Source organism: Marmota monax, unplaced genomic scaffold (genome assembly GCF_021218885.2).
Source record: "Marmota monax isolate L192 unplaced genomic scaffold, Marmota_monax_Labrador192_F-V1.1 WCK01_AAM20220418_F8-fsc00110, whole genome shotgun sequence".
In the NCBI taxonomy this organism is placed as follows: domain Eukaryota; kingdom Metazoa; phylum Chordata; class Mammalia; order Rodentia; family Sciuridae; genus Marmota; species Marmota monax.
The window spans coordinates 4,931,743-4,959,325 of NW_026694633.1; the positions used below are offsets into that span (position 1 = coordinate 4,931,743).

The following is a 27,583-nucleotide window of genomic DNA, read 5'->3' on the forward strand; positions in this document are numbered from 1 at the left end:
AACCTAATTCGTTCTTTTTGGTAAGAAGACACATTCTTTTATATAATCTGTGAATTTCTAAATGCAGTCTTGGAACCACCTCTGACTTCCTCCCAGACCCATGCCTTATCCTGCCATGTCTACTCCAAGTACTCCTGGCAGGCTTCTGAGAATACCCAGCACTGAGTGGAAACACTAAGATTATTTTTAGAGTGTTAGTGAAAGCTGCTGAGGTCATCTCTGAGTCTGGATGACTTTCAGAAGCAGCACTGTGTGTCTGGAAGGACAGGCTTCGACGCTACCTGACGTGGCGCCCCTCTCCCTGGCTGAGTTACCCTTTGTGGAAAGGTGTGCCCAATATTTTTGGTATTTACAAAAATTAAATAACTGGGTTCCCTTTTGCACATGAAAAAATGACATGAATTTCTACCTGTTATTTACTTTATCATTTCAAATGCCCTTTCTTTCTATTTCAATAAATATGATATTAAGATTTTTATCCAGAACTAACCTAGTGACCCATCTAGAGAAACATCAATGTCTTTGTTGCAAACTTTTGAAACACTGGGGAAAGCTTGAAAGTACCTACAGCACACAAACTAGTGCTTCTGAGTGCTTTGTATGTGTTATTTACCCATTGATACCCATCACTCAATCCTATAAAGTAGACTTATTATCAGACCTGATTTATTGACGATAGAAACAAGTACAGAGAGGTGAAGAAGCTACTTATACAGCTAGTAAGTGGCAGAGTTGGGATTTTAACAGTCTGACTTTAGAATCTACCTCTTAATTACTACATCATACTGTTTTCTTTATAATGTAATAAGCTTATGGCCTCTAAATGATGTTTTGAAATAAACTGTTGAACAAACAATACACTTTAGGATGAATTTTATTCAATTTCTCATCTGGGTGGGTAATAGTCATATGGCTAGTGTCATAGAATAGCCAGGTGGGTGAAAGCTTTGAAAATGTGATAATAAACCCTTTAAAAATTGAGTAGCGTGCACAAATCCCTTGGCACCTTCTGGAATTTTTGGAAAACCAGAGATGGGCCTAGTTTACTGTTCTTGCCCTCTAAGCACTACATTTATGATTTGAAAAAAATAATGTCTGGAAATAAGATAAATAGTTAAAGCCAGTGAATGACATGAAGAAAGCAAAGCAACACTGTGGAGAAAGGCAGCAGAGTAAGTCTCTCTCTAATTTCTGATCATCTCTGACTTTCCCAGCTTCAAAAAGATGTACATCCTGGCTGCATCCACTGTTTTCACAACTAGAGTTATTTCATCATTTCTGAACAACATGTACTGAAAAAGAGGAGGGCTCCAGATTTGGTCAGGTCTGACATGTCCAGATTAGGGAAAGGGCTCTTTTTTCCTTTTATGGTATTAGAGATGCTTTACCACTGAGCCATATCCCATGCCCTTTTTGAGACAGGGTCTCCCTAAGTTGCTTAGGGCTTTACTAAGTTGTTGAGTCTGGCTTTGAACTTGCAATCGTCCTGCCTCAGCCTCCTGAATTGTTGGGATTACAGGCATGTGCCACCATACCTGACCACCATACCATGGTCGGGGTGGGACTCTTTAAGAAAAATAATACGAATTTACAAATACAAAATTAGGTATAGGCACTAAGAGGGTCCTGGGCAGCTGAGGGGAGTTCAGCCTGTCACCAGGGCCCAAAGCTGGCAGTGAACATGGGCTTCTGAAAGAGAGCAGCTGGTTCTCTATCTGTGGCCTTCAGAGTCAGGTCTCCTGGAGGGAGATTTTTCCTTTAGGGACTGAGATGGTGAGAGGTATATACTGGAATATCAGGTTTTGAGGACCAGAGGAATAAAAGAAATGATAATCTCATAGTCTTGTGAATTTAAGAGTTCACTGGTGACATCCTATTTCCTCACATGTCCTTTCTTGTCTTCTTTTTGCGGTGCCACATGTCTAAGTGAATCTATGATGTTTTAATTTCCTTCAAGAATTTTTTTTCCCCTCTTAAAGAGTCAGAGAAACAATTTTCATTATCAAGGTACATATTCTGAGTCTGGCTCTATTTCTATTTAGTGATAAATGTAATTATAATGATTTTAAAAATTAGGATGTGTATCTGTGGTGGACATTTGAGTTTTATTATACAACGGTTCCTAAATATATCAGGACACCTAAATGAAAGGTAACTGATACAATTATAATGACACCTCATTTATCAAAGGTTCTGGAGAAAAGCTCCCCTTTAAGTACCTGAAGGGACTGTAGATATCACTCATTCCAATCAGGAAGCTTTCAGATGAGAAAAATGAGGTTCAGGGAGGGGAAATGACTTGCTGAGGCTACGTACTTTGGTTTTAGAATGTATTTTATTATGTTTAGCTGGACAATTTTCCTGCTTCCAGAAGCTCAGCCTAGCAGCACTTCTAGGTTCTTTATTATACCCATTATCGTGCTGCAAGATTCACATCACCCAGAACACACCTACCACCGGAGCCGCCAGGGTCTTCAGCGACCTGGCCCATCAGTCTAGACATGACATGTGTCCTATTTTTTTCTCGGGAGATTGTGTCAGTGACACTGAACTAATTAGTTTTACCTTTTCCTTGTTCTTAATTTTCAGTCATTGTCTAGTCACTGTGTCCCCTTGTCTCCTCAAAAATATTCCAGATTTGTCCCTTCCTTTCTAGTTTAGGCCTTCTGGGTTCAGCAGAATTACTTCCCCAGGCTTTTCTCTTGTCCCTTGCTTTCATTCTCTTTGGTTTAATAAGTTCTTCCTATGTATAAACTTCAAGTCCCAAAGTGTTTGTTCAGAGAGAAACAGATGAGAAGAAATAAAATGAGAGATCCCGTCAAATAAGATGGGGAAATGCACCTCATTCTCACTTAGTGGTTTTGTAAAACATCAGCGTGACAAAGGCACTCGGCCCTCCTATTACATATTAAAGAAATCTGCAAAAGCTTGGAAACTATTTTTATGGAATAATTATTAGCATTTCACAGATAAAACCCAACTTCAAAAACTGTCCCTAGCTGGGCATGATGGTACATGCTTGAAATCCCAGCAGCTTGGGAGGCTGAGACAGAAGGATCACAAGTTGTAGCCAGCCTCAGCAATTTAGCGAGACCCCAAACAACTTACTGGGACCCTGTCTTGAAATTAAAAAGAAAAAATTAAAAAGAAAAAAAGGACTTGGGATATAACTCAGTGTGTCCCTGGGTTAAATCCCAGCACTTCCTGACCCTGGCTGCCAAAAAAGTAAAACAACCCTGTTCCTAAATCAAGTTTTAGGGATATATGCTTTATGAAGATTAACCTTGTTATCCTTGGGTTTTTGTTTGATTATACTTAGGATAATCAAGTTAACCTTTTAAAACATTCATGTATCATGTTTCTTCTTGGATGAAAAGACTATTCCAAAGTTCACTAATACTTCCAGGACAAGATCTAAACTCACCAGGCCAGCACTCCAGGTACCTCATCTGGCCTTCTGCTGTCCAACTTCATCACCAAGAGAAAATGGTTGTTGCAGTCAGTCTCCCTGTCTTCTGAGTGGGCAGGTTTATTTCTTAGAGAGGACACTCACCAGTAGGTCTGTACCTTCATGCTTTTTACCATACTCTTTACTGTTAACTGAATTATTCAACAGCACAGCTTTATCTCCTCAGATAACTAAGTTTCCTGAGGCAGAGAAATCATGTTCTGCCTGTCCCTTGCATACATAAGTATGCTTCAATGGCTTCATTTTACAAACAGATGGCACTTAATAAACCTAAGTTGGCTGAATCAATGAATGAGTGAGTGCATGCATCTTGGTAAATGCCCTTATTAAAATTTTTGTATTTGTTCATTTTAGATATACATGATAGTCGAGTGTATTTTGACATTTTATACATACATAGTGTATAACTTATTCTAATTAGGATCCCACTCATATGGTGGTAAATGCCCTTTTAAAATGAATCGACTTTGCACAGTGAATCCAGAATGTATCAGCTCATCAGAAGAGGTCATCTGATCTATTTCCATCTCTAACACAATACCCAGTGGTGCGGAGAAGGTGAGTGAAGAGAAATATTTGTAGAGTGTGTACCTGCCTTATCAGGGCAGCAGGATAAGAATATACAAGTCAGGGCTTTACCAGTGTGGGAGTGGAAAATGCATGTATTTGCAACAGTAGGCTAAAATATTCTTAATCCATCACAAAACACACATTCCTCAGTAATACATTTTCAACAGATACTTAACATCAGCTAACTTTGATAAATTGATCACATCAATTTTAATGCAAGTTCAAATCTTAAATTCTCTTACTTTCCTAATACCAACATTCTTATTCTGTCTTCTAGGATGAATAATTTTCTCTCTTCCATGTAAAATAAAATTAAATAGGTTCATAAAACATTCACCAATTTCTGTATATGCGCACAGCTATCTATCTGCACCTTCAAGTTGAAATTAGTCTTCCTAGACTGGGATGACTCAATATGTCCTATATACTTCTCACAAGTGGTTTAACTTTTTAAAAAATTGTTCTGTTATTTTATCTATGGTGTAAAATGTCTTTATTTTTTATATGCACGCAACTCTACTTGCACATAATTCAACGTAACAGATTTAGATACTTCCTTTATAAAATCACATTCATGAGAATCCGTGTCTGAATTATTTAAGTCCATTAATGATGGCGGCTAACAGATTGCTGAATTTTTACTAAATAATGCTTCCAATGCTGATGGTGGTAACTGGGAACCAAAGGCAATGCTGGGGGTGCCCATCCTCACTCTGTGACCACATGATTTCAAGGTATCTGAGCTGTAGTTGGTAAAGGCAGTAGATTGGGTAACTCTGAACCAGACTAAGATTTCAAGCTCCACCCTATCAGTCATTAGCCAGTTGGCTCTGGACACGCCTCAGAGCCCCATTGGGTTTTAATTTTCTTATTTGTAACTTGAGATGGTTGGACGGGGTTTAATAAAATTTTGTGACTTTATTAAGGAAATTTCTTATTCAATTAAAAGAGCCTCCAAATGGTATTTGGTTAATTGAGTACTAAAATTAGATTGGACTATAATAACCAGCTTCCTGGATGTTAAGTTTCAGCCAAGCTCCTGGTGCTCAGGCAATATCAGCCCCAGGTTTACTGTGTATCATGTTACTGGGATCATTTCAGAAGGAATTACGAGGACAGTCATTCCTTGATTGTGGCCTTTTCTGAAGACACATATTTATTATATGTATAAATGAGTTTTATAATGAGGGTGAATCGAATCCATTAAATACAGGAAATATAATTCCGAATATTAAAAGGACCATTCAGATTTGTTTTGGACAAATTATCCTTATTGAAAACTCAGAAGCCACTGGAATAGTCACTTAGTCCAGTAATACTAACGTTAATCAGTGTATTTTGCCAAAAAAGTAAAACCAGGCTTACCTGCACACCAGCATGGACGGCCCCAGGCACCTGATATCTCAGCTCATGGGCTGTGGTTTGAGACTTTGGAAGCAGGAAGGGATAAGAAAGAGACCGATACTTTGGTTTCATAATCTAAAATAAAGAAAAGCAGATTTAAAAAAAAAAGAGTTATATGACAAAAGAAGTTCATTTTTCCCTAGTTTATATTTATGAAATAAATACAGGTTCATTTGAAAAAAGCAAAAATGGCTGAGGATGTAGCTCAGTGGTAGAGTGCTTGCCTACTATACAAGAGGCCCTAGGTTCAATCCCCAGCACAGCACAAACACACAAAGTTCAAGAGAAGAAATATTAGTGGACATTTCTAAGACTGGAAATTCTTTATTTTTGTTTTCTATTTTCTATATTTCCTTCTTTTACCTTTTGTAGCAATCATGCATTGTATTACATTTGTAAAGAAAGATTAAATGTAATCTATACTTATAGAGTATTATACAATTTAAAAATCGCATTATTATTACTTTATAAATAATTTTTACTGTTGTAAATATCTTGCTGGAACAATATAGCACTGTCATCTTCAATATGCTTCATAAAATAGTAAGAAGAATCATAATTTGTATAATAAATTCCTATAATGAGCATTTTATCTATCTCTAATTTTATTTGGTACTAGAATCAGTCTCAAAATAAATTACCTGCCTAGATTACTTCTTTAGCTTACGTACCTGAAAATCACTTTTTAGGTTTAAAAATGCATACTTAAAAAAAAAGACTTATTAGTGTATTACCAATGTAGGGACAAACAAACAAACAAAACCCTCACACTATAAGTATTAGCTATTAGCCGTGTTTTTAATCTTCAACAATTCAGTAGCTTAAAAGTAATATCACTTCATTTATTCATCCCTTCCCTCTAAATTTCTAATTTAATTTAATTTATTTTTAAAAGAATAATTTAAATAATCTTTTTTTAGTTGTAGATGGACACAGTGCATTTATTCATTTACTTATATGTGGTGCTGAGGACAGAACCCAATGCCTCACATGTGCTAAGCAGGCGCTCCCCCACTGAGTTACAACCCCAGCCCTCCCTCTAAATTTTACTTAAAATATTTCCATTAGAACTTCCACAAAAGTTCTAATGAAGTTTATATATATATATATGAAAAAAGTGACTTTCTAAATTGTTAGTAGAACTAAATCCATTTTCCAAACTCTTGGGGGAGAATAATGCCTTATCATTTTGAGTAAATAACAACCCTGTATAATATGTTCTGAACTTAAGAATTTAGGGCCAGTCCTTACCAGCAACAAAGGCCCACCAAGAGAGGAAAATGGTCCATGTCACTCTGCTTGCCTTGCTCAGAGCTGGCTCTCAGAATCCTGTATCAGTAGGAACCCAGTGCAATGCCAGGACTGGAAGGGCTTTCCAGTTTGAGCCCTCTTGTCTAAAAGAGACTCTTCTCCCACCTACAACAGCCCTCCACATGACTACCAGGCCCAGGCCAGTAAATGCTTAATCAATACTGAGAGTCCAAGATGTTAAAAGGGTTAAAGTCATAGGCTCCTCTAGCAGCATCTATCCCTCTGCTTTCTGAATTGTCTGTGTTAAAGTTCATGAGCATTTTTTTTTCTTTTTTAATGCAAGAGGTTCAGCTACTCTGTCATTGATGCATCCAACTGCAGATTGTAATTATAGCTGTGGCTGCAGCAACCCCTTCTGGCCAACCCTTTGGGTTTTTCCTCCAGCTAGTATTGGCTCTCTTCATGCAGATTGAGTCATGACAACAATATGCAGTACCTTCGTGAAGTTCCAGCGCTGGATGAAGTGACGTGCCACATCACGAGCAGCCTTCCCGTGGACTGCAGAGGCGATATCATGCCAGGGCATCCGGGGAGTGGAGTACCTGTCAATGAAATCTACCCGGGTGTACCGGGCAAGGATCCGTCATGAACTTCCATGTGGGGAGACAGAAACCCTCTGACCCCAACTATAATTTGTAAAAGGAAATATGTTAATATTTCAGTGATAGTCTCTCCATTTTCCATCATTAGAATGGCATATTTTCGGACTATGCATAAAAAAAGATGATCAAATGAAGGCTACCATCTCTTAGAAGAATTATAGATTATTATCCCCAAAATATGCCCATAGGAAACCTGGAGGTTTCAGATAGGTCAGCTCCATTTCATGTTATTTTCTTTTTGAAACTACAAAAAACAGTCCTTAAGTAGATGACTAAAGCATGTCTTCAGTTTTGCCAAATTTTCAAAAATAAACAAAGCAAAACAAAAGTCACTTAGACCATGCCCATGCATACTTGCTGAGATGCTCAAATATAACAAAATATAATCCACACCTCGTACCATGATACTCACCAGCAAAAGGCTTATCAAGTTGAACCCAGTCTTTGAAGACAAAATTGCAGTAGTCCTTCCCGTGCCAGAATCTGGTTTCCCCGTGGAGCTCTCCCACGCCTGTCTGCAAACTGCGGATGGAGCCAGTGTCTGTGAATGCAGGGAACCCCACCCAGAGGCTGTGGGTCAGCTTGGCCCCCAGAGAGCGGGGGCTCACCTCTCACTTATTAAACACCTGCATGCCTTAACTTTTTTTCTTGAGACTCATAACTAGGGCAACATGTGTCCATTTGATTAGAAGCTGTGGGCTGAAGAGGTTTTACAACACTTGCAAGTTTATAGTTAGTGAGCTGTTGGGACCATAGTCAGGCTCATCATCAGACAATGAAATGTAACTTTCTCCGGCATTGAGCAGCTTATTCTCACTGCCTACCAGGTCACTGCAAGAACCAATCACAGAGCCAACAGTGAATAAAGAATTAGCAAGGAGGGACTACCAGAGAGCAATAAAACCAGGTGAGGATGGAGAATGATGAGACATGAAGGAAACAAATAAGCCAGGCCACTTCTCCTTCCTCACTTGCATGATGCAAACCTAATGTGTAATTCTTGCCTTTTGCATTTAAAAATCAAGAACCTCTTATATACAGACAGCCCACGTTCCAGCCCTGGAATTAACTAACTAATTGATATCGAGCTTCACCTCTTTGGGTCAGAAATCCCTATGTGTAAAAAAAAGAAGAATTTGGCCCATATGACAATTAAGACTTTTTGGTCTCTAACTTTCTATAGTCTTACAATCACAAAAGGCATCTGTAAAAAACATAACCACAAACAGACAGATGCTTGTCACAGAGGCACACAAGCAGCAATCTACTGTAGCATGTCACAAAGAGCTCTATGAGGCCACTTCACTTAAGTTAAATGCTTTGAGTTAAATAGCTTGTAAGTGAAGGGAAAATGAAGCATGAAGAGAGCAGACTCCAAATTACAAATGCAGCGCTTGGCACAAAAGAGGCACTGGACAGATGTGGCATGGGAAAATATTTGTGGAACTAATAAATGATTACTCCTTCAAGTAGCCAGTGAGAGGTCTAGACCGGTCACCTTAGCACCACCTCCGCCTTCACACTGTCCCAACTGTCTTAGTTAGGTGCAGACTCATTGCTTTAAAACTACTGTCACCTACTATCTACAGGAGGTTCAAGTCCTAAGGACTTGGTGTGCATAGAAAGCTCTTCCCAAACTGGGGCCAATCTGACTTTCTCATCCTTGTTTTCCTCCCGCCCAACCCCAGGACCACTATAACACATTTTTTGCTGTATTTTTGTGACAGGCCTTATCTGTCCTGACTCCTCACTTGGTACCTTACTCCTTCTGTCTGGAATTCTCTTCCCTTTCCTTGGCCTGATCTCCGAGTCATCTCCTAACCACATTAGCTGTCTCTGCCTGAGAAGACCTCCCAAATCCCAAAGGGAGATGTAGTCACTGGCATTGCCATTCCATTGGAAATTGCACCCAGAAAACCTCTTACTCCCTCATATGATTATATAAGGCTGCCCCTCTTGCCTCTGCCCCTGATGCCAGTCTATAAACTCCTCATGGGCAAATGGGGAGTGGGGAAATGTCCTCTCACTGCCGGGTGCAAATCGTGACATCTAGGAGGGCATCCGTAAATATCTGCAAAAACTAAATATTTTTATGCAATCACTACATACAACTAATATTCTATCTCAAACTGAGTAATTAACCTTCCAAAGGTTATTGAATCTTTTTATGAAAGAAAAGTGTCTTCAATGGCCAAAGTGAACAAAAATAACCACTATTAAAAACATACCTCTATTGACTTCTCCTAGTGATTGATTTTCCTGCTGTATAAGGTAGAGAGGGTAGGACACTGGTAAGTCTATTTGCTCACCTGTAGGCTCTTTATAGTAAGCATGGTCATTGTTAAAAGAAAAAAAAAAAGAGGAAATAGAAAAAAAGGGCATGTACAAAAAATTAGATTAAATAATGGGTCAAATTCCACATTTATTCATACGTGTGTGTATGTGTATGTGCGCGCACGCACGTGTGTATGTGTAATTTGTTTTCATCAATTAGGAAACTAAGATAAGGTTTTTAGTTAGATATCCATATAATTGTTTAAGAATATATTTCACCTAACAACTGCAAATTCCTGGTCTCAGAAAATTATTTTTGCTTATTATTCAAATTTGGTTTTGCTTATAGCGAAGGCCTAAACTTTATTTATCCCGAATAAATGGGGGTCCTCCTCAGAATAAATGAATTATTAAGGCAACAGAACCAAATACTCACTAGTTACTATGCTGACCGCTCAGAGTTGCATGGGCCTCTGTGACCAGAGAACTTCTGGCATTTGCAACCCGGATCTGAGGGGCTCTCATTAGGCTGGATCTGGCTCCCAAATGAATTCATGATGGCATCTGCACTACCTTTGGGTTCACCATCTCAATTTCCCACAACTTCCTCCATTGGCAACCCAGATTCTAGGTGCTAAAGCTAGGACAAAGGTGTCCCCCTGCTTCTGTCCAGTGTCTTCAGGTCTTACCATAGCCTCCTCCTTTGTTTCCTTATCTCGTCTTCCAAGGGTCCAGCCTACACTTATCCAGCCTACCCCTCCCCATCTTCTTTCCTAGATGCTGTCATTAAGATGGTTCCCCGTGTGTCTCCTGTTTTCTTCCATAGGATTCCTAAATGTATACCTCTAGGCCTGGCTTCTTTTTTGAGTACCAGACATATAGTCACGGAACACAAGAACTTGACAATCACGTCTAACACTAAAATCATGAGCCTCCCCACAGCATCGAGTCGTCTCTGGAGTTTCTGCTTTCTGTTCAGAGCGACTCAGGCTCTAACCTCACAGTCGCCTCTGCTCCTCTCTTTACTGTCTTTTCCATCCCCCCTTCCCACCACCACTTCCCAAATCAGATCAGATTTTGCCGATTCTTCTTTTGCAAAAAGTTTCTCCCATTCCCTTCCATCTTGGGGCCCCTAGCACAACCTATTTGGACTCCCTTTGTCTCTTGTGTAACCTTCATAAAACTTTGCCCTTAAACTCTCTCCCATGGGGCTTCTCCAGAATTTAGTGGATGAGGGACACTGTCTCAGGCCGACTTTCAAGGCCCTTCATAAACTGGTGAAGACAGACCCCACCAGCCCAATCTATACAAATTAATCCTTAGAACAAATCCCAAATCCTCCAAGCTCTGAAAATCGATATGTTTTTCCCATAGCTTATTTGTTAGCAAAACTCAACCTGAACTGACAAGAAATTATTTATTATCTTTATTGATCCCACTTGGTGTTGTACAAGTATAAATGGTTTGCTGACATTCCAGGTATTCCCAGGACCCTGCTGTGAGGGTAACCTGATATAGGGTATACTTATCATATTACTTTTCTAAAACTCAGAACATCCTGATTTCTGAAGCATAGCTGATGCCAAGAATTTTATATAAGAGACTGTATTCACCATGCTTCACAACTGAGGTCTGGGGTGTTGAAACAAATACCTCTGGTATTTCCCATGTCTGGGTCTTAAGATATACAATTTGCCTGAAATGCCTGTTTTCTTCTTCCTTCTTGGTCTCTTATCTACTGAATTTCTTCCTAGATCCTCAACCAGTTCCAATATAGGTCCCTCAGTGTGTATATTAAACAAAAGCTCTGGTGTTTGAAAGCACTTTGGGTTTTGGAATTATGGATAAGGATTCTTGGACCTGTATTATATGGGTGGAGAGGCTTTGTGAACGACTCCTGTTAGATGAATTACTAAGTACCAGGAGGTCAAATATTTAAAACCATGCTCAATATTAGATAATAAGCTCTTTGACAGCACAAAAATGACTCTATACATCCTGGAGGCTGCACCCCCAGAGAACATAGTTTTGAAATGAGTTAACTTACCATTCATCGTACCACTGCTTAGATATTTGATTTGAAAAACCTGTTTCAACTAAATTGCAAAAAACGATTTCCCCTCTCACCTATCTATTTAATATTGCTTACAAGGAAAACTCATCAAGCAGTTTCTGAATGTAACAAGTATAAAATCAACCCCTTTAAAAATACATAGTATCAAGGAAAGCAATGTCAATCTGAAATTCTCCCTCTGACAACATAATTCTGAAAGAAAAAAGTTCTTGAAGATGGCTGAGTGATTTTGAATAAAAATAAAAATATACACTATAGAAATACATCGTGGTTATTAACCACATTTAGAATGATTTTATTGCAATTTTTTCTGTTTAAAACCTCATAGTGAGCATGGTGACCTTACAGCCACATTCTATATAACACCAGGGAGGCTTATTAGGAGCCTGCCTCAACAAAGTTTTTTGTAGTCAAGTGAAACTGACACTACAGAGAGGTTAACCATGTTCAGCACTCTCAGGAAATGGAAATCCCTAATTCAAGCTCATCTGCAGTATTAAATTTCTAATAAGAGTCACTTCATGCTTAATTTGGGTTTCAAGTCCTATAAGAAAACATGAGTTTATGTCATTGCATGATTTAAATCTAAATTGTGTTTAAATGTTTCCTTCATTATTTTTTGTGAACCCTCACTTTTATTTTCCAGTCAAATTTGTGAAGAACTCCCACACATAAAGAGATACAGGTGGGACAATTTTGACTAAAGCATGGACCAACAGAGGGGTCGGGGGAGTTTAGGGTCCACCTACTCAGTGTCCTCTGTAGAGCCTTTGAGAAGATACAGGGTCCAGGGAATACAGTTTTGGAAGCACTGTTCTGGGAAGACTCAACTAACCTTTTCTTTTTAACTCAGTTGATTTTTCTCATTATTAAAAGTTAAATTTGTATATATGTTTGACTCTGAAAGCAATATGAAAATAAGGCCAGCAATGTAAAAAAGAGATAAATGGAACCTTAAGTTCCATCTTCTTAATAAAGTTAGTGGCCTTTAATGTCCTTAGTCAACCTCTTTCAGGTGCATATTTTGACACAGTGGGAGTCATCCTCAAGCTCTACATCATTCCATGCTCTCAGGAAATGGAAATCATGCTCTCAGTTCACAGAAACTCCACCTTTCTGGTGGCTCCGAGGACTTGGAGTCTTTTCCAGCCCTCATACCCATATCCAGGGCATTGGCAAATGCTGTCAGCTCTACTCTCAAGATATATTCAGTATCTTCTCTGGAACTATTTGCCACCTGATCTGCTCTGAAGAATGAGCCCATAAAGACCTAAGTCAGATTTCATCTGCCTTTGCTCAAGACTAGCTGGTAACTTTCTCTGGGGGCAGAATTCTCACAGCAGCCTGCGAGATGGTTCATAATCCACCCAATCGCACACCTCTCTGACTTTTCCTAACATTCTCCTCCAAACCACCCCACCACAGCAATGCTTCTAGAACATACTGATCCCCCCTCCTGTCTCAGGGCCTTTGCACTTGTTATTCATCCTGTTTGGGACACCTCCCTCCCTGTCTCTTATCCTCATTCTTCTCTCCCTTCTGCAAACTCACCTCATTAGAGCAGCATTCTCTGCTACCGTATATATGATAATAACTCCTCCCTCTGCTTCCCCTACCACCTACCCTGCTGTTGTTCTCCTTGATGACTACCACCATCTGATACCTTGTGTTTGATGATCTATTTGCATATACAATCCCCATTCTTTCTCAACTAGTTAACTCAATTTTATCTGCTCTCTTCCCTACATCCCTAGTACCAGTATCTCAATATGTACTTAGTTAAATAAACAAATTTTCTACATTAGTTTATGCATCCTCATTTAATATTTGAATGGCTGCACACCTCCCTCAAGGGGATGAGTCCCTCACTATGTTCTTCATCATTCCCCTCTTCTGATAGTTGTGTTGTTTAATTTGCTTAATTTAGAATGCTGCTCTAGACGTGCATCCAATTTATTAGTGAGGAGACTGTGAATGGATGCCAAGGACATTTTCCATCAAGGGCAGAAAACCAAACATATCCACGTCCTCAGACCACCAATGTCGGTGTGATGCCCTCAGCCTGGGGGTGGCTTGAGTCACTCAATCCGCTTAGCAATACTCACATCTTCCCCACTTGCTCCTGATTCTCTTGTCAGCAATATTTACAGTCTTAAGTCAGTCTTTTTGTAGCTCAGCGACCTCATCCTTCCATCTCATTTTTTAACTTCAGTTCTAAAGTAGTAAAGTTGCACACTGGAAGTCCGAGGCACTCCCTGCACCTGCTCCCAACTCTGTACTTTTAACATCTGAAGTTTCACATGCCCCTGACTCAGCCTGCTGGACTTTTCAGAGGCTCCCCACTTGTCAGGACTTTCAAGTTCTGTCAAGTACAGGAACTCCTGGAAGTTGTCCCTGAATCTACATGTGCATCAGGTACTAATCATACACCAAATAAACATCTCATGTTTTCCATTTTTAAGTGTATATCCATGTCTATATGATTTTAAAAATGCAAATTTAATTCCTAGCTACGTCAGAGCTTTAGTCTATTCCACATAGTTAGTCAATATATTTTTTTTAAAATGCAGGGTCCTCAAACTAAAGACTGCTGGGAACCACTGCTCAAGGTCCAGCTCAGTTTATCTGATTCAGCAGCTCTTGCTAACTATAAGTGACTCACATCCAGGCATGTTGGCTTACTTCAAGTCCCTCATCTCCTAAAACAGCACAGGCAAACCTTGGCCTTGGGATTCTGGTCAAAAGGTCGTGATGTGGTAATCTGCCTTGCTGCTAAATCACAAATCAGAATCCAGAGCAGTACGAAGGTGATACATGAAGACTTGGTTGGGGGAAGTTTTTCTCACATGTAAAAAGGAGAAACAATATCACTACCTAGCACTGACAGCAATGGGGCAGTGATGGGCAGAATCTGATTAAAAGCTAGCTGATGACTTTACTACTGCTGTCATTTATCATGATGATTACTTATCCCTCTATTAGAGCAGGGGCCAGATCCTTCTTCATTTCCACCACCATAATTTAGGCAGATCCTGGTTAATTCACTCCCTAAGAGTCTGATTCTTCTCATAAAAGATTATCAGGTGTCAGTTTCTAAACATGTAGAGCATGAGGTCTCTTTAAATTTTAACCAAAGTTCCAACTCCCCAACTTTGTTTGAACCTCCACATGCGATCCTGTATATCTTCCTACTCTTACATAGAAAACCACATCACAGCCCCATGGTGTGTTTTCCACTAACAGCTAAGATGTGGGCCATCTCCCAACCTAGCACCTTTGCTCAGCTCCTTTCTTTCACCTGCAGTGTTTTCCTGTCTTCACCCAACCTCACCAAATCACTTCCAGACCTAATCTGCAAGTGTCCTGCTCAAAAAGCCTTTTGTGATCATGAAAAAAGAAGTCCCTCCACCTTCCACAGAACCATATGACACTATTGAACTGCAGGAGCTGTGTGCTGTCTGGTTATTAGATGTGTTTCATCTTCTCTACTGAATTGCAGGCTCCTGGGGAGTAGGGATCCTATGCTTTGCACGGAGAAAGCGCTCCACATATTTGTGACGTGAAAACCGTGTGCACAGAAAGCCAGTGTGGAAACACACTCACTACGCCTGTGCAGCAGACGATGAAATGGAAGCTGAAGCCTGAAGGGACTCTGCCACGCACACATCACTTACCATCGCTGGGCCCAGTGAGCCCCTGCTCAGACCCACACGAAGGGCGAAAGAGTTTCAAGTGGGGTTTTAAACCATGGATTAAATTCTGATGACTTCTATAGTAATTAAGATAACCTGGAGAAAGTTGAGAGTTCTTTTTTTTACAAAGAAATATATCTATATCAAGTTTTCTAAACTGGAAAGCAAGTTTAATCATTTTAAAACGAGCTGGACTATAAAATCAGTCATAAGATTCTGTACTCAGTACTAAAAAATAACAAGATCATTTGCAGGGAAATGGATGGCATTAGAGCAGATTATGCTAAGTGAATTTAGCCAATCCCTAAAAAACAAAGGCCGAATGTCTTCTCTGATATGGGGGGGGGGGGTGACTCAAAATGGGATAGGGAGGAAGAGCATGAGAAGAAGATTACCACTAAATAGGGAAGAGAGGTGGGAGGGAAAGGGAGGGAGAAGGGGAATTGCACAGAAGATGGAAGGAGACCCTCATCGTTGTACAGAATACATGTATGACGATGTGAGGGGGAAAAAAAAGAAGTGTGTCACCTTAGATTGGGTAGAGAGAAGTGATGGGAGGGGAGGGGAGGGGAGGGAAGGGGGGATAGGAAGGACAGGAGAATAAAATAGACATTATTATTGCTGTATGTATATATGTGACTACATGACCAATGTGATTCGAAAACTGTACACTCAGAAAAATGAGAAATTATACCCCATCTGATTCAAATGTATGATATGTCAAGATCATTGTACTATCATGTGTAACTAATTAAAACAAATTAAAAAAATAAAAGATAAAAAAAAGATTATGTGCAACCAAAAATTGCAAGGATTTTAAGACAGACCTGCAAAGAACAGTACATTTACAAGATACAGAATATGATGGTGTTTGATGATATAAGCCTAAAGTATTTCTGGATGGGAAAAGAAATGAATTTCTTCTAGGAGAATTTTATAAAGTACATTTAATATTTTTCTTTTTCCTTGATACTTTGGCATATTTTAGAAACCCTTGGTCATTCTGCTGCCATCAAAAGCACGAATAGTGGTTGTTATAATGACAGTATATGGATAAAACAATAAACCTGTTCTAAAATGAGCCCAATAAAGCCACAGGAGATGGTATGTTGTTGAACAAGATGATATAGCAACCCTGTTCATCTTACTCCGTTATCCAAAGGCAGGTTTTAAGACAGGTATGTAGTAACTGGCTATAGGAACACATGTAGTTGGGACAATTTCTAGAAAAGACTGTGACTCACTGGAGGCGCTGTCAATGCTGCTGACGCTGTCCACGTTGTGCAGCTGATGCTTGTGGAGCTGCCGGTAGAGGCTAAATTTGGAGAACTTTCTTGGCTTTCCTATTCCTTTGAGTTTTGAATCCATATCATCAACATTCTTCAGGATGGGCAAATTTTTATTAGATTCATTTTTATTTTTGAGGCTTAAAGATTCCATAGACTCTGTTGTTGCAGCCTGAGGAAATTATTTGAAGAAAAAAAAAAAGACTACATAAGATATGCTGCAATAGTAGCCCTTTAATTAAGCAGAGTTGAGGAGTACAGTTTACAAATGGTGGCGGCCCCATAGCAGATCCTTTGTATGAAGTCTGAGGTCAGCCACAGAGTGGAGGGGAATTCTCATCAACTCTGCTTGAATTAAAAGGCCACCAAACGAATACAGGAGTTCCACTGTGGTTCCTCCATCAGCAGTCTAAATTCTTGAAATTTCATTCCAATTAATCTTTTCATCTCAAGTACAATTAGATATGTTATATCTAAAACTTCCTCTGAAGTTTTTCTGTCAATCATTTTTCCATTACTTGCTATTATGCCAGAAAAGCTGGCAATATCACCAGCAGTAAATAAGATGGAGCCCATCAAAAAATTTAATAAGTGCTTTGATACTTCAGTAGCCATTGAGTTGAAAGAGCAAGCAGATAGACATAAACATACAGACATGGTTCCTGATTTAACAGGTACTTTGAGAAGTTATTAAACTTTCTGCTCCAACAGAATTTCCTCTAAATGAACCCAGATTGACCTATTATGTTTTTGTGTGTCTTTAAGTGGGAAAATTCTAAAATTCTTGGCTAAGTACTAAGATACTTTTGAAAAGATTTCTTATTATCAAACCTAAATCTTAATTGCCACGCATTTGTATTTATGAACTTTTTTCCCCAAATAGGGAATATATTTTTAATTTAAATAGAAAACCAAGGAGCCAAGACTGAGATGGCAAACATTCTATTTAATCTGTTGTCTCTTCTTACAAGAGAAGAAATGGAGCCCAAGAGGGGCTGAGATACCTGTTAGCAACATAAGGCTGATGTATGAAGACACGTCTGATGTTTTTCTCAGTATTCTTAACCCCCAGAGGAAGATGTCACCTCTCATTCGATCCATCAGTCATGCTATTAATACATACTTATCCAAATCATGTTCACTTTATGCAGCCCCACAAGGAAGGGATTCACTTACCGTGAGAGAACCAAGAGATTGTCCTGAAGTGATTCGCTTCACGCTGCCCACATCTGTGAGTCTGTGCTCATTATCATCCCACCTTCCATAGGCCAGGTCAATCCCACCCACAAAGGCTACCGATTGGTCGATGATGACAAGCTTCTCATGATGAGCCCACAGATAGACACTGGAGGACACGTGATCCGGGTGCCTCATCACCTTGAGAGGGAAGAAAGGCACATATAATCTGCTTTATTATATTATTATTACTATTATTACTATTGGTGGTACTAGGGATTAAACCCAAGGGTGCTCTACCACTGAGTTACATCCCCAGCCCTTTTTTATTTTTATTTTCAGACAGGGTCTTGCTAAGTTACCCAGGCTGGTCTTGAACTTTTGATCCTCCTGCATTAGCCTCCTGAGTGGAGTCACCTGGATTATAGGCACATACCACTATGCTTGGTCTATGATATGCTTCTTAAAATATCCTTCATGCCATAATAAAATCAATCTGCTTTCTTACTGAAAAGCAATTTTATAATTCAAATACCAAAATATTATTTATTTTTGTGTGTATGTATATATATATATCTCATATGTGTGTGTGTGTGTGTGTGTGTATGTATGTATGTATATACATATATATATGTTTCCCCCAAGGAAAAAGTCTAAAACTTATTTTATTCTTAGTGTTAGCAGAGGAAGAGTCCTACCTACTTTTGAAGACCCCCAGCTTAGATGCCATATTTTGGAGCAGTGAAATTTAGCTGGAGGTGTGGCTACACGTTAGATAAAAGTCAGCTCAATTTGATAGCTAGCTAGTTTCCTTCTCCCTCTATAAGAATTATGCTATATTTGATATTTTAAAAAACTCTACTACTTAACCAACACCTTTCTCTAGAAATTAAAAAAAAAATTCTACTGATGTTTTGGCAGCCATTGAGTTGAAATACTAGGCATCTTGACATAGTCCTGAAGGTATTCTGATAGCATTTGGTTTAAAGGGGACTTTGAGAAGTTAGTTATCTCCTGCTTTCAAATAGATACACTAAATGAACACAGTCTGAACTATTCTATTTTCATAAGCTTTTAAGTAAATACATTCCAAAAACTTAAGCAAATACTTTTTTATTGTGGCAAATTACATATGACATAAAACTCACCACCATAACCATTTTTAAGTGTATAGTTCAATGGTATCAGAGTTGGAGAGTTCACTCCTCTTCAATTTTTGGAAAAGTTTGAGAAGCATTCTTGATAGTTCTTTCTTAAATGTTTGGTAAAATTCATCAGTGAAGCTGTAGGATCCAAGGCTTTAGTCTTTGGGGGAGATTTCCTATTACTAATCAGCCTCCTTACTAGTTACAGGTCTATTTAAACTTTACATTTTCTTCATGGGTTAGTCTTGGAGTTTTATGTTGCTAGGATCTTGTCCATTTCATCTAGGTTATTTAATTTGTTGGTGTACAGTTTGGGATAGTAATCTCTTAGAATCCTTTTCATTTCTGGAGGATTGGTAGTAATGTCTACAGTGCATTTCTGAGTCATCTCCCTTTTTCTTAGCCTATCTAGTTAGAAAATATCATCAAAATTGGCAAAACTAAGAACTGATTATTGGTTTCACTTTTCATTGATTTTATGTGTTATTTTTGTCTCTTTATTTCCTTCCTTCTGCTAGCTTTGGTTTGAGTTTGTTTTTCCTCTAGTTCCTTAAATTACAAAGTTATGTGGGGTTTTTGAGAACTTATTTCTTTTTAAAATATTTTTTAGTTATAGGTGGACACAATATCTTTATTTTATATTTATGTTGTGCTGAGGATCGAACCCAGTGCCTCACGCATGCTAGGCGAGCACTCTACCTCTGAGCCACAACCCCAGCCCCAGCTTATTTCTTTTTTAATAGAGACTTTGTAGCTACAAATTTTCCCGTTTGCACTGTTTTTCTGTGTCCTATAAGTTTTATTTTGTCTCCTAAGGATAAATTCTTATAATTTCTTCTTTGATCTATTACTTGTTCAACAGAATGTTGTCTACTTAGTTTTCCTTCTGTTGCTGATTTCTAATTTCATCCCTTTGTGGTCAGAAAGATGCTTGTAATGATATCTGCCTGTTAAAATCTATTAAGATTTAATTCATGGCCTAACAGATTGTCTCTCCTGGAAAATATTCCATGCATGGTTGAGTATGCCTGCTGTTGTTGAGTAGAGAGGTTTGCACGTGTCCATTAGACCTAGTTGGTCTATTAGGTCTTCTATTTTCTTATTCTATCCATCAGAGAGTTGGGTATTGAAGGATCCAACTACTATTTTTAGAAATACCTTTTTCTCCTTTCAATTGTTTTCCTTTATACATTTTGGTGGTCTGTTATTTGGTGCATAAATTCTTATGATTTTTTTTATCTCCCTGCTATATTAAACCTGTTATTAATATTATGTCCTTCATCTCTTACAGTCGGCTTTGATTTAAAGTCTATTTTGTTATCTGATATTAATTAGCCACTCCTTTCTTTAATTACTAACTGTGTGAACTATCCTCTCCATCCTTCCACTTTCAACCTGAGTCTTTGCATCTAGAGTGAATATCCTATAGACAACACATAGTTAGATTGTGTGGGGTTATTTATTTATTTATTTTTTTGTATACCAGGGATTGAATTCAGGGGGACGCTGAGCCACATCTCTAGCCCTATTTTTTATTTTATTTAGAGGCAGGGTCTCACTGAGTTGCTTGGCACCTCGCCATTGCTGAGGCTGGCTTTGAATTCATGATCCTCCTGTCTCAGCCTCCCGAGCCATTGGGATTACAGACATGCGCCACCATACCCAGAGGATTGTGTGTTTTTAATCCATTCTTTTTTACTAAAGTTTTATTTTATTGAAGAATTTTAAAATTTATTATTATTATTATTATCTTATTTTTATTTGCCATGCTAAAAATTGAACCTAGAGCTTTCCTCATGTGAAGCAAGTATTCCACCACTGAGCTGCATTCCAGGCCCTAATACCTCTTTTTTCATTAGACAGTTCAATCTATGAACATTTAAAATTAATTGTTAATAATACAGGACTTACTTCTGTCATTTTGTTGTTTTCTATGTGTCCTTGTTTTTTGGCCCGCATTTCCTGCATTACTGTCTTTTTTGCATTTAGTTGGTATTTTTTAGAGTAAGTTGTTTAAATGCTTATTTCCTGCTGTATACATTCTGTAACTATTTTCCATGTGGTTACTATGGGAACCATATTAATCTCCTGAAGCAGTAACACTCTAATTTGAATTTTTTAAAAAAATTTTTTATGAATATGCTTTTTTTAAAAATTATTTATTCTAATTTGTTATATATGATGGCAGACTGCAATTCATTTCATATTACACATATACAGCACAGTTAACTTTTCAAATCACTGATTGTACACAAAGTATTTTCACACCATTTGTGTCTTCATACATGTACTTAGGGTAAAGATGTCTAACTCATTCCACCATCATTCCTATCCCCTTGCCCCCTCCCTCCTCTTCCCTCCCCTTTGCCCTATCTAAAGTTCCTCCATTCCTCCCATGCTCCCCGCTCCATCACCGTTATGAGTCTGCATCCTCATATCAAAGAAAACATTAGGCCTTTAGTTTTCTGGGATTGGCTAATTTCACTTAGCATTATATTCTCCAACTCCATCCATTTACTTGCAAATGCCATGATTTTATTCTCTTTTAATGATGAGTAATATTTCATTGTGTATATATACACACCAAAATTTCCCTATCCATTCATCTACTGAAGGGCATCTGATCCCACAATTTAGCTATTGTGAATTGTGCTGTAATAAACACTGATATGGCTGTGTCCTTGTAGTATGCTGTTTTAAAGTCCTTTGGGTATAAACTAAGGAGTGCGATAGCTGGGTCAAATTGTTCCATTCCAAGTTTTCCAAGGAATCTCCATACTGCTTTCCAGATTGGCTGCACCAATTTGCAGTCCCACTAGCAATGTATGAGCGTGCCTTTTCCCCCACATCCTTGCCAACACTTATTGTTGTTTGTATTCTTTTTTTTAAATTTTTTTTAGTTGTTGATGAGCTTTTATTTTATTTTTATTTATTTGTATTCTTGATAGCTGCCATTCTGACTGGAGTGAAGTGAAATCTTAGAGTAGTTTTGATTTACATTTCAGTAATTGCTAGAGATGTTGAACATTTTTTCATATGTTTGTTGATTGACTGTATATCCTCTTCTAAGAAGTGTCTGTTCAGTTCCTTGGTCCATTTTTGGATTGGGTTATTTGTTTTTTTGGTGTTAAGGTTTTTGAGTACTTTATATATCCTAGAAATTAGTGCTCTATCTCATGTGCTTGTGGTAAAGATTTGCTCCCATTCTGAAGGCTCTCTATTCACCTCACTGATTGTTTCTTTTGCTGAGAAGAAACTTTTTAGTTTGAATCCATCCCATTTATTGATTCTTGGTTTTAATTCTTGTGCTACAGGAGTCTTATTAAGAAAGTTATGATGGCGATTTGGGCCTACATTTTCTTCCATTAGATGCAAGGTCTCTGGTTTAATTCCTAGGTCCTTGATCCACTTTGAGTTGAGTTTTGTTCATGGTGAGAGAGAGAGAGGTTTAATTTCATTTTGTTACATGTGGATTTCCAATTTTCCCCGTACCATTTGTTGAAGAGGCTATCTTTTCTCCAGTGTATGTTTTGGCATCTTTGTTTCTAATGTAACTGTAGTTATGTGGGTCTAATTTGAATTTATACTGATTTGACTGCAGTAATATAAAGACTCTGCTCATTTAACAGCTCCCTCTTCACTATTCTCAGTTGCTGATATTACAAAATTTACATCTTTAGTAAGTGCTAGACAGAAATCTGGTAAATGAACCATGAATGTTTAGAAATGATGCATCTCAACTCATTCTCTGTGGGAATTTTGAACCAAATGAAAATTGTAATTGCTATACCTCTTAAACCTGCTGGAGATTCACTAATTCATTATGTCTTGATGTATCTCAATGACTGGATGATATTTTTTGATAGGTTTAGGTCTTTGGTGAAATCTCAAAGAACCTTTTCACATTGCTTATCCTGTTATTTGCTTTATTCATATTTTATACTAGGTACTATTGGATTTTTTTTTTGAAGGCATTTTAAATCCTAAGAGAGGTCTCTGCTGCCATCAAAGATACAGGGATTCCACAGGGATGTCACATCTACGTGGTTCCAGGACAACTTAATGAGAAATCTCGAGAACTTGACAGGGCTCTTGAATATTAAAACAACTGTAGGAAGCATGTTCTTGATTCAACTATCACTTTCAATTAGGTTTAGAGAAACAGAAGGGAGATCTGCCCACCCCTGTGCATGTGGGGAGTGTAAGAAAGGATAGTATTTTGTTTTATTTCTGAGGACTGAAATCTATTTAATCAAAACGTTAGGGAAGTGTATAGATGATGACCACCCAGAGCAAATCACATCCTAAAAACTCCCACAGAACAGTAAGAAACACTGGTGACTGGGATGAAGGTAGATACCTTTATGTTAGGGTGCAGCCGCATTAAAGTCCTCTTGGTGTACTCACTGTTGATCCCCAGGGCCAGCTCCACTTCTTTGTAGAGCATTATGAAGATCCGCACACCCTGTTGCTGCCACAAGAGAAAACACATGAAGAATGAGTGTCTCCGAAGGTGCTGGGGTTGTCTTTTCTTCTTTTTCTCTGTGTTGTACTTGCTTTCTTCTAAATAGGTACAATAAAATATTTAATGAAAAAGGCAATACAAAGAGGTGACATATAACTATACATTGACAGAAATATAAAAATATATATATTGTTATATTTGCATTCTTACCACTTATATCAAAAGAGTGTCCACATTCAACTGATTACAGATCTAGAGTGTTGAAATAGTAACCTCAACTGCTGAACATGTCCTATAGTCCTGCATTCTTAATTTTCCCCAACTCTTATCACTGAGGGAAGTTCTAACCTGAGCCATGTGACAGGATTAGGGATTTTGTCTGTTTACTAATATCATACCTCAACTAGTTTAAATAATAATGATGAGAAACTTAGACACAATGCATATGCTAAATATCCCTGAAGTGTTGGGTGGGGAGGTATTTTCATAGAATTTTATTTAAAATTTTTATTTAAATGGAGAAAATATTCCTTTTTTTAATATTTTAAATTTTTATTTATTTTTTGTGTGTGTTTCTGACATTTTTAAAATTTGTTTTAATTAGTTACACATGAAAGTACAATGACCTTGACATATCATACATTTGAATCAGATGGGATATAATTTCTCATTTTTCTGAGATATACAGGTTGCAGAAACACATTGGTCATGCAGTCACATACACACACACAGTAATAATAATGTCTATTTCATTCTACTATCCTTCGTATTGACCCCAACCTTCTCCTTTCCTCCCCTCACTTCTCTCTATCTAATCTAAGGTAACGCTATTCTTTTTCTTCTCACATCTTCACACATGTATTTTGTATAATGATGAGGGTCTCCTTCCATCATCCATGCAATTCCCCTTTTCCCTCCCTTTCCCTCCCACCCCTCTTCCCTATCTAGAGGTAATCTTCTTCTCATGCTCTTCCTCCCTACCCCATTTTGAGTCACCCCCCTTATATCAGAGAAGACATTTGTTTTTTGGGGATTGACTAACTTCACTTAGCATAATCTGCTCTAATGCAGGGAAATGGAGAAAGTATTCCTTAATCTTAAAAGATAAATATCTTAAAAGATAAATATCTTGGTTCATCCTCTTAACTCACAAGGAGATTATCAATCTCTACTTCACTTGTGAAAGGACATCTTCAGAAGGAAGTTTCTCTAGCATTTAAAAAAGTCCCTGAATTGCAATGGGAGTTTAGAATAAAATGGGCACAAATTAACACAGGTGCATCCTTAGATTTTGTATCTAAAAGAAAAGAGACAAGGCTGTTGTGATCCATGCAACATTACCAAAATAAATTTTAAAAAGTGCTGGGTAAACTCTAATATTAAAATAACATTATTAATATGAACCATTAAAGAGACAATGTCCAACAATTGGTACAGGAAAACATGAATGTTTTCTATACTAGGTCTGGGTGGTGACTGGCTTTTGGACCAGGTTAAGCTGCCCCCTCACCTGAAGCCTCCTGTCTTCCCTGTCCACTTGTTGGGACCCTCTTCCACACACAGGGCAAGATCCATTTCTGCCAGGAAACATTCAGACCCAATTTGTGGATTGCTTTTTTACTTTTTGGTTTGTACCTTCAGGATTTTTCTGCAGTCTGTACCGTTTTAATTTGCATTCTTTTTACCCAGCAGATCTGAAAGCTTTCTGAAACATAACCACATGCCTAAAAGACTACAAATCTAAATTATACCTAGGCATTTAACACGTTAGAGATTAAAGGCAAGAATTTTTCCATAATACTTTCTAGAGTGTTAGAGATGCCACTCTATCTAATAAACTATGATGACAAGGAATTATTTAGTTATAGCTTAAACTAACATTTCACAGTAATTAGTCATTGTTCACAATGGAAATCTGAATCAAAAATTTAAGAAGTTTTACTGAGTTGAATTCATCTAATGCATAAGAAGTGAATATTTTTGCAATGCTCTGTAATGTGAAATAACATCAAAGTTAATATTTTTAGGTAGCAGATCACAGAACATAAAAATCTTAGAAAAAAACATAACAGTCCCCTAGTGTTGTTCTGTCAATACTAAGATGAAAGTTTTGGGTCCTGAATTCCTTATAACACAACATCACTTCAAAATGCTAATATCCCATCTCTCTTGATGTTAGCGATATCTGAAAGTGTATATATTTTTGAAGGGACACATTAGATTTACATTCTGGTATACAGTAAGGAGATCTGAATACCAGAAAGTTCACCTTTGCTCTGGGAGCTGTAAAGTAGAACTAGATTATTTTATTATTCTCCTCTACTGTTCAGGTCTATTTTGCTATTTGAGTATTTCAGGATTCAGCCCTGAATAATGGTTACCAAAATAAAAAGGGAAAGAGATTTTCCCAATGAAAAACAGAATATAAAGCTTAAAACCCCAAATTTCAACCTAAATTATAGACTCTTACACCTGACATTTTTCATCATGGTTCATTTGTTATAATGGATGAAGTTCTACTTCTTAGACTGAAGACATTATTACTCATGCAGGGCAGTAGTTGCAAATTAGGAACTTGGCCTGAATCCTGCAGTTTTCCATTTACCTGCATAACTAATGGATTTTTTAAATAACAGAGATGTTAACACTAATGGATTACATTATTACCTTCCATTTATTAATACCTGACATTTTCTTCTACATTATTGCTTTTCTCATTTAAATAAATTAACTCTAAAGGAAATAGGGTAGAGACTTTTAAGTCTTTTTATCATAAATACAAATGACTAACAAGGAAGTAATTAAATATAAAAAGGTCATTTTAAATATGGTTTATAATAATTTACTTCCACCTATAGCCACAATAAATAGCTAACTACTGAAAAGATTTCTGTGACAATAAAGCAGTAATTTTCTCTTCTTTTGGTCATGGTATTCCAACACTATTGAACTCTATCAAGAACAGAAGAAAATAGTTCCTTGGGAACAAAGGTATTTGCTTTGTTGTGATAGTATGGGCTGATAAAACGTGAGAAATAATTCTGCAAATCAAAAGGCAAATGGACAAAATGAACTGACATTAATTCTGTAATTTAAAAATGTACACTTTGAAACACCCGCCTCTTACTAATGCCTTTGAGTGGCCCTAGAGGAAATTACTTTTTGCTCAGAGAAGAGGAAGCCAAATACCAATAGGGGAAGTAGGGAGAGGGATATTTCTTCTGCAATGCCACATTTCCTGTTGCCAATGAACTAACCAATTCAACCCAAAGGTCCCAGAGAATAAACCCCACGAAACATAAGTCTCAAAAGATGCAAGCTCTGCCCTCTTTTCTAATGAGTGTCTCATCAAGTACAGCAGACACAACATGATCAACAGTAGGAATTTTGAGAAGCTGTAGTGAGATATACAAAATACTTGAAAAAACAGTGAAAATAATTTTTTTAACATTTATGGTGGAAATCAAACAGACTTTTTTTCTTGATCAACTTTTTTTCTGATTATTCAAAATGTATGGTTCAAATATTTTCTAAATGCAGCCCAATTCACCCAGTGTCTGAAAATAGCTTACCTTACATACCCTGCACTACAGGATAATCACTGATTTTATCATTTGCCAAGGACTTCCCCAGGGATGCAATATATTAGGAAAATGAAAAGCAAAGAATAAGCAACAATCACATTCTCACTATTTAAAAGCAAGAAGCACTGGGATATAACAGCACAACTGCTCATGTGCTTTTTTTGTTTTGTTTTAACCCATTTTGTTAGAAACATGGTCCTGAAGGTGAACGATACCTTCTCCCCTTCCATACAAGCCATCCTGGCCTACAGCTTGGTAAGAGTCCACTGGTTTTCTGTGCAGGGATGTGATTATTTGTGTGATTTCTCAGACACAGACATCCTTCCCTTTTACTGATCAATGGCTACAGCTCCATCATGTGCCTTGTGTTCCAAGAGAGAAAGAAAGAAACCTGCAGACAAATTCAGCCTAAAAACAACAACAACAAAAAAAACCTTCTTCTGTGCCTCTCCAGGTTACTGCACTTGAAGATTCCACGTTGTAGTTCTCATAAGGAATATCACTTATTTCTAAGGTTGAAACACACTATTA

The 27,583-nt window shown here is 37.8% G+C and overlaps 1 protein-coding gene across 5 annotated transcripts in view; it reads right to left on the reverse strand.

The window, feature by feature from the left end:
- Window positions 1-27,583, reverse strand: part of Pld1 (phospholipase D1) — a 213,554-nt gene that overhangs the window by 67,162 nt on the left and 118,809 nt on the right. For 4 of the 5 annotated variants that reach the window (XM_046422926.2, XM_058572275.1, XM_058572276.1 and 1 more), the window contains 7 exons: window positions 23,364-23,474; window positions 17,859-18,059; window positions 16,641-16,854; window positions 15,379-15,492; window positions 7,769-7,897; window positions 7,191-7,309; window positions 5,405-5,518 (listed from right to left, as the gene is read on the reverse strand). In XM_046422926.2, coding sequence (XP_046278882.1) covers window positions 5,405-5,518; window positions 7,191-7,309; window positions 7,769-7,897; window positions 15,379-15,492; window positions 16,641-16,854; window positions 17,859-18,059; window positions 23,364-23,474 — 1,002 coding nt within the window. The remainder of the gene's footprint in view (window positions 1-5,404; window positions 5,519-7,190; window positions 7,310-7,768; window positions 7,898-15,378; window positions 15,493-16,640; window positions 16,855-17,858; window positions 18,060-23,363; window positions 23,475-27,583) is intronic. The other variant, XM_058572277.1, reaches the window with a different exon arrangement.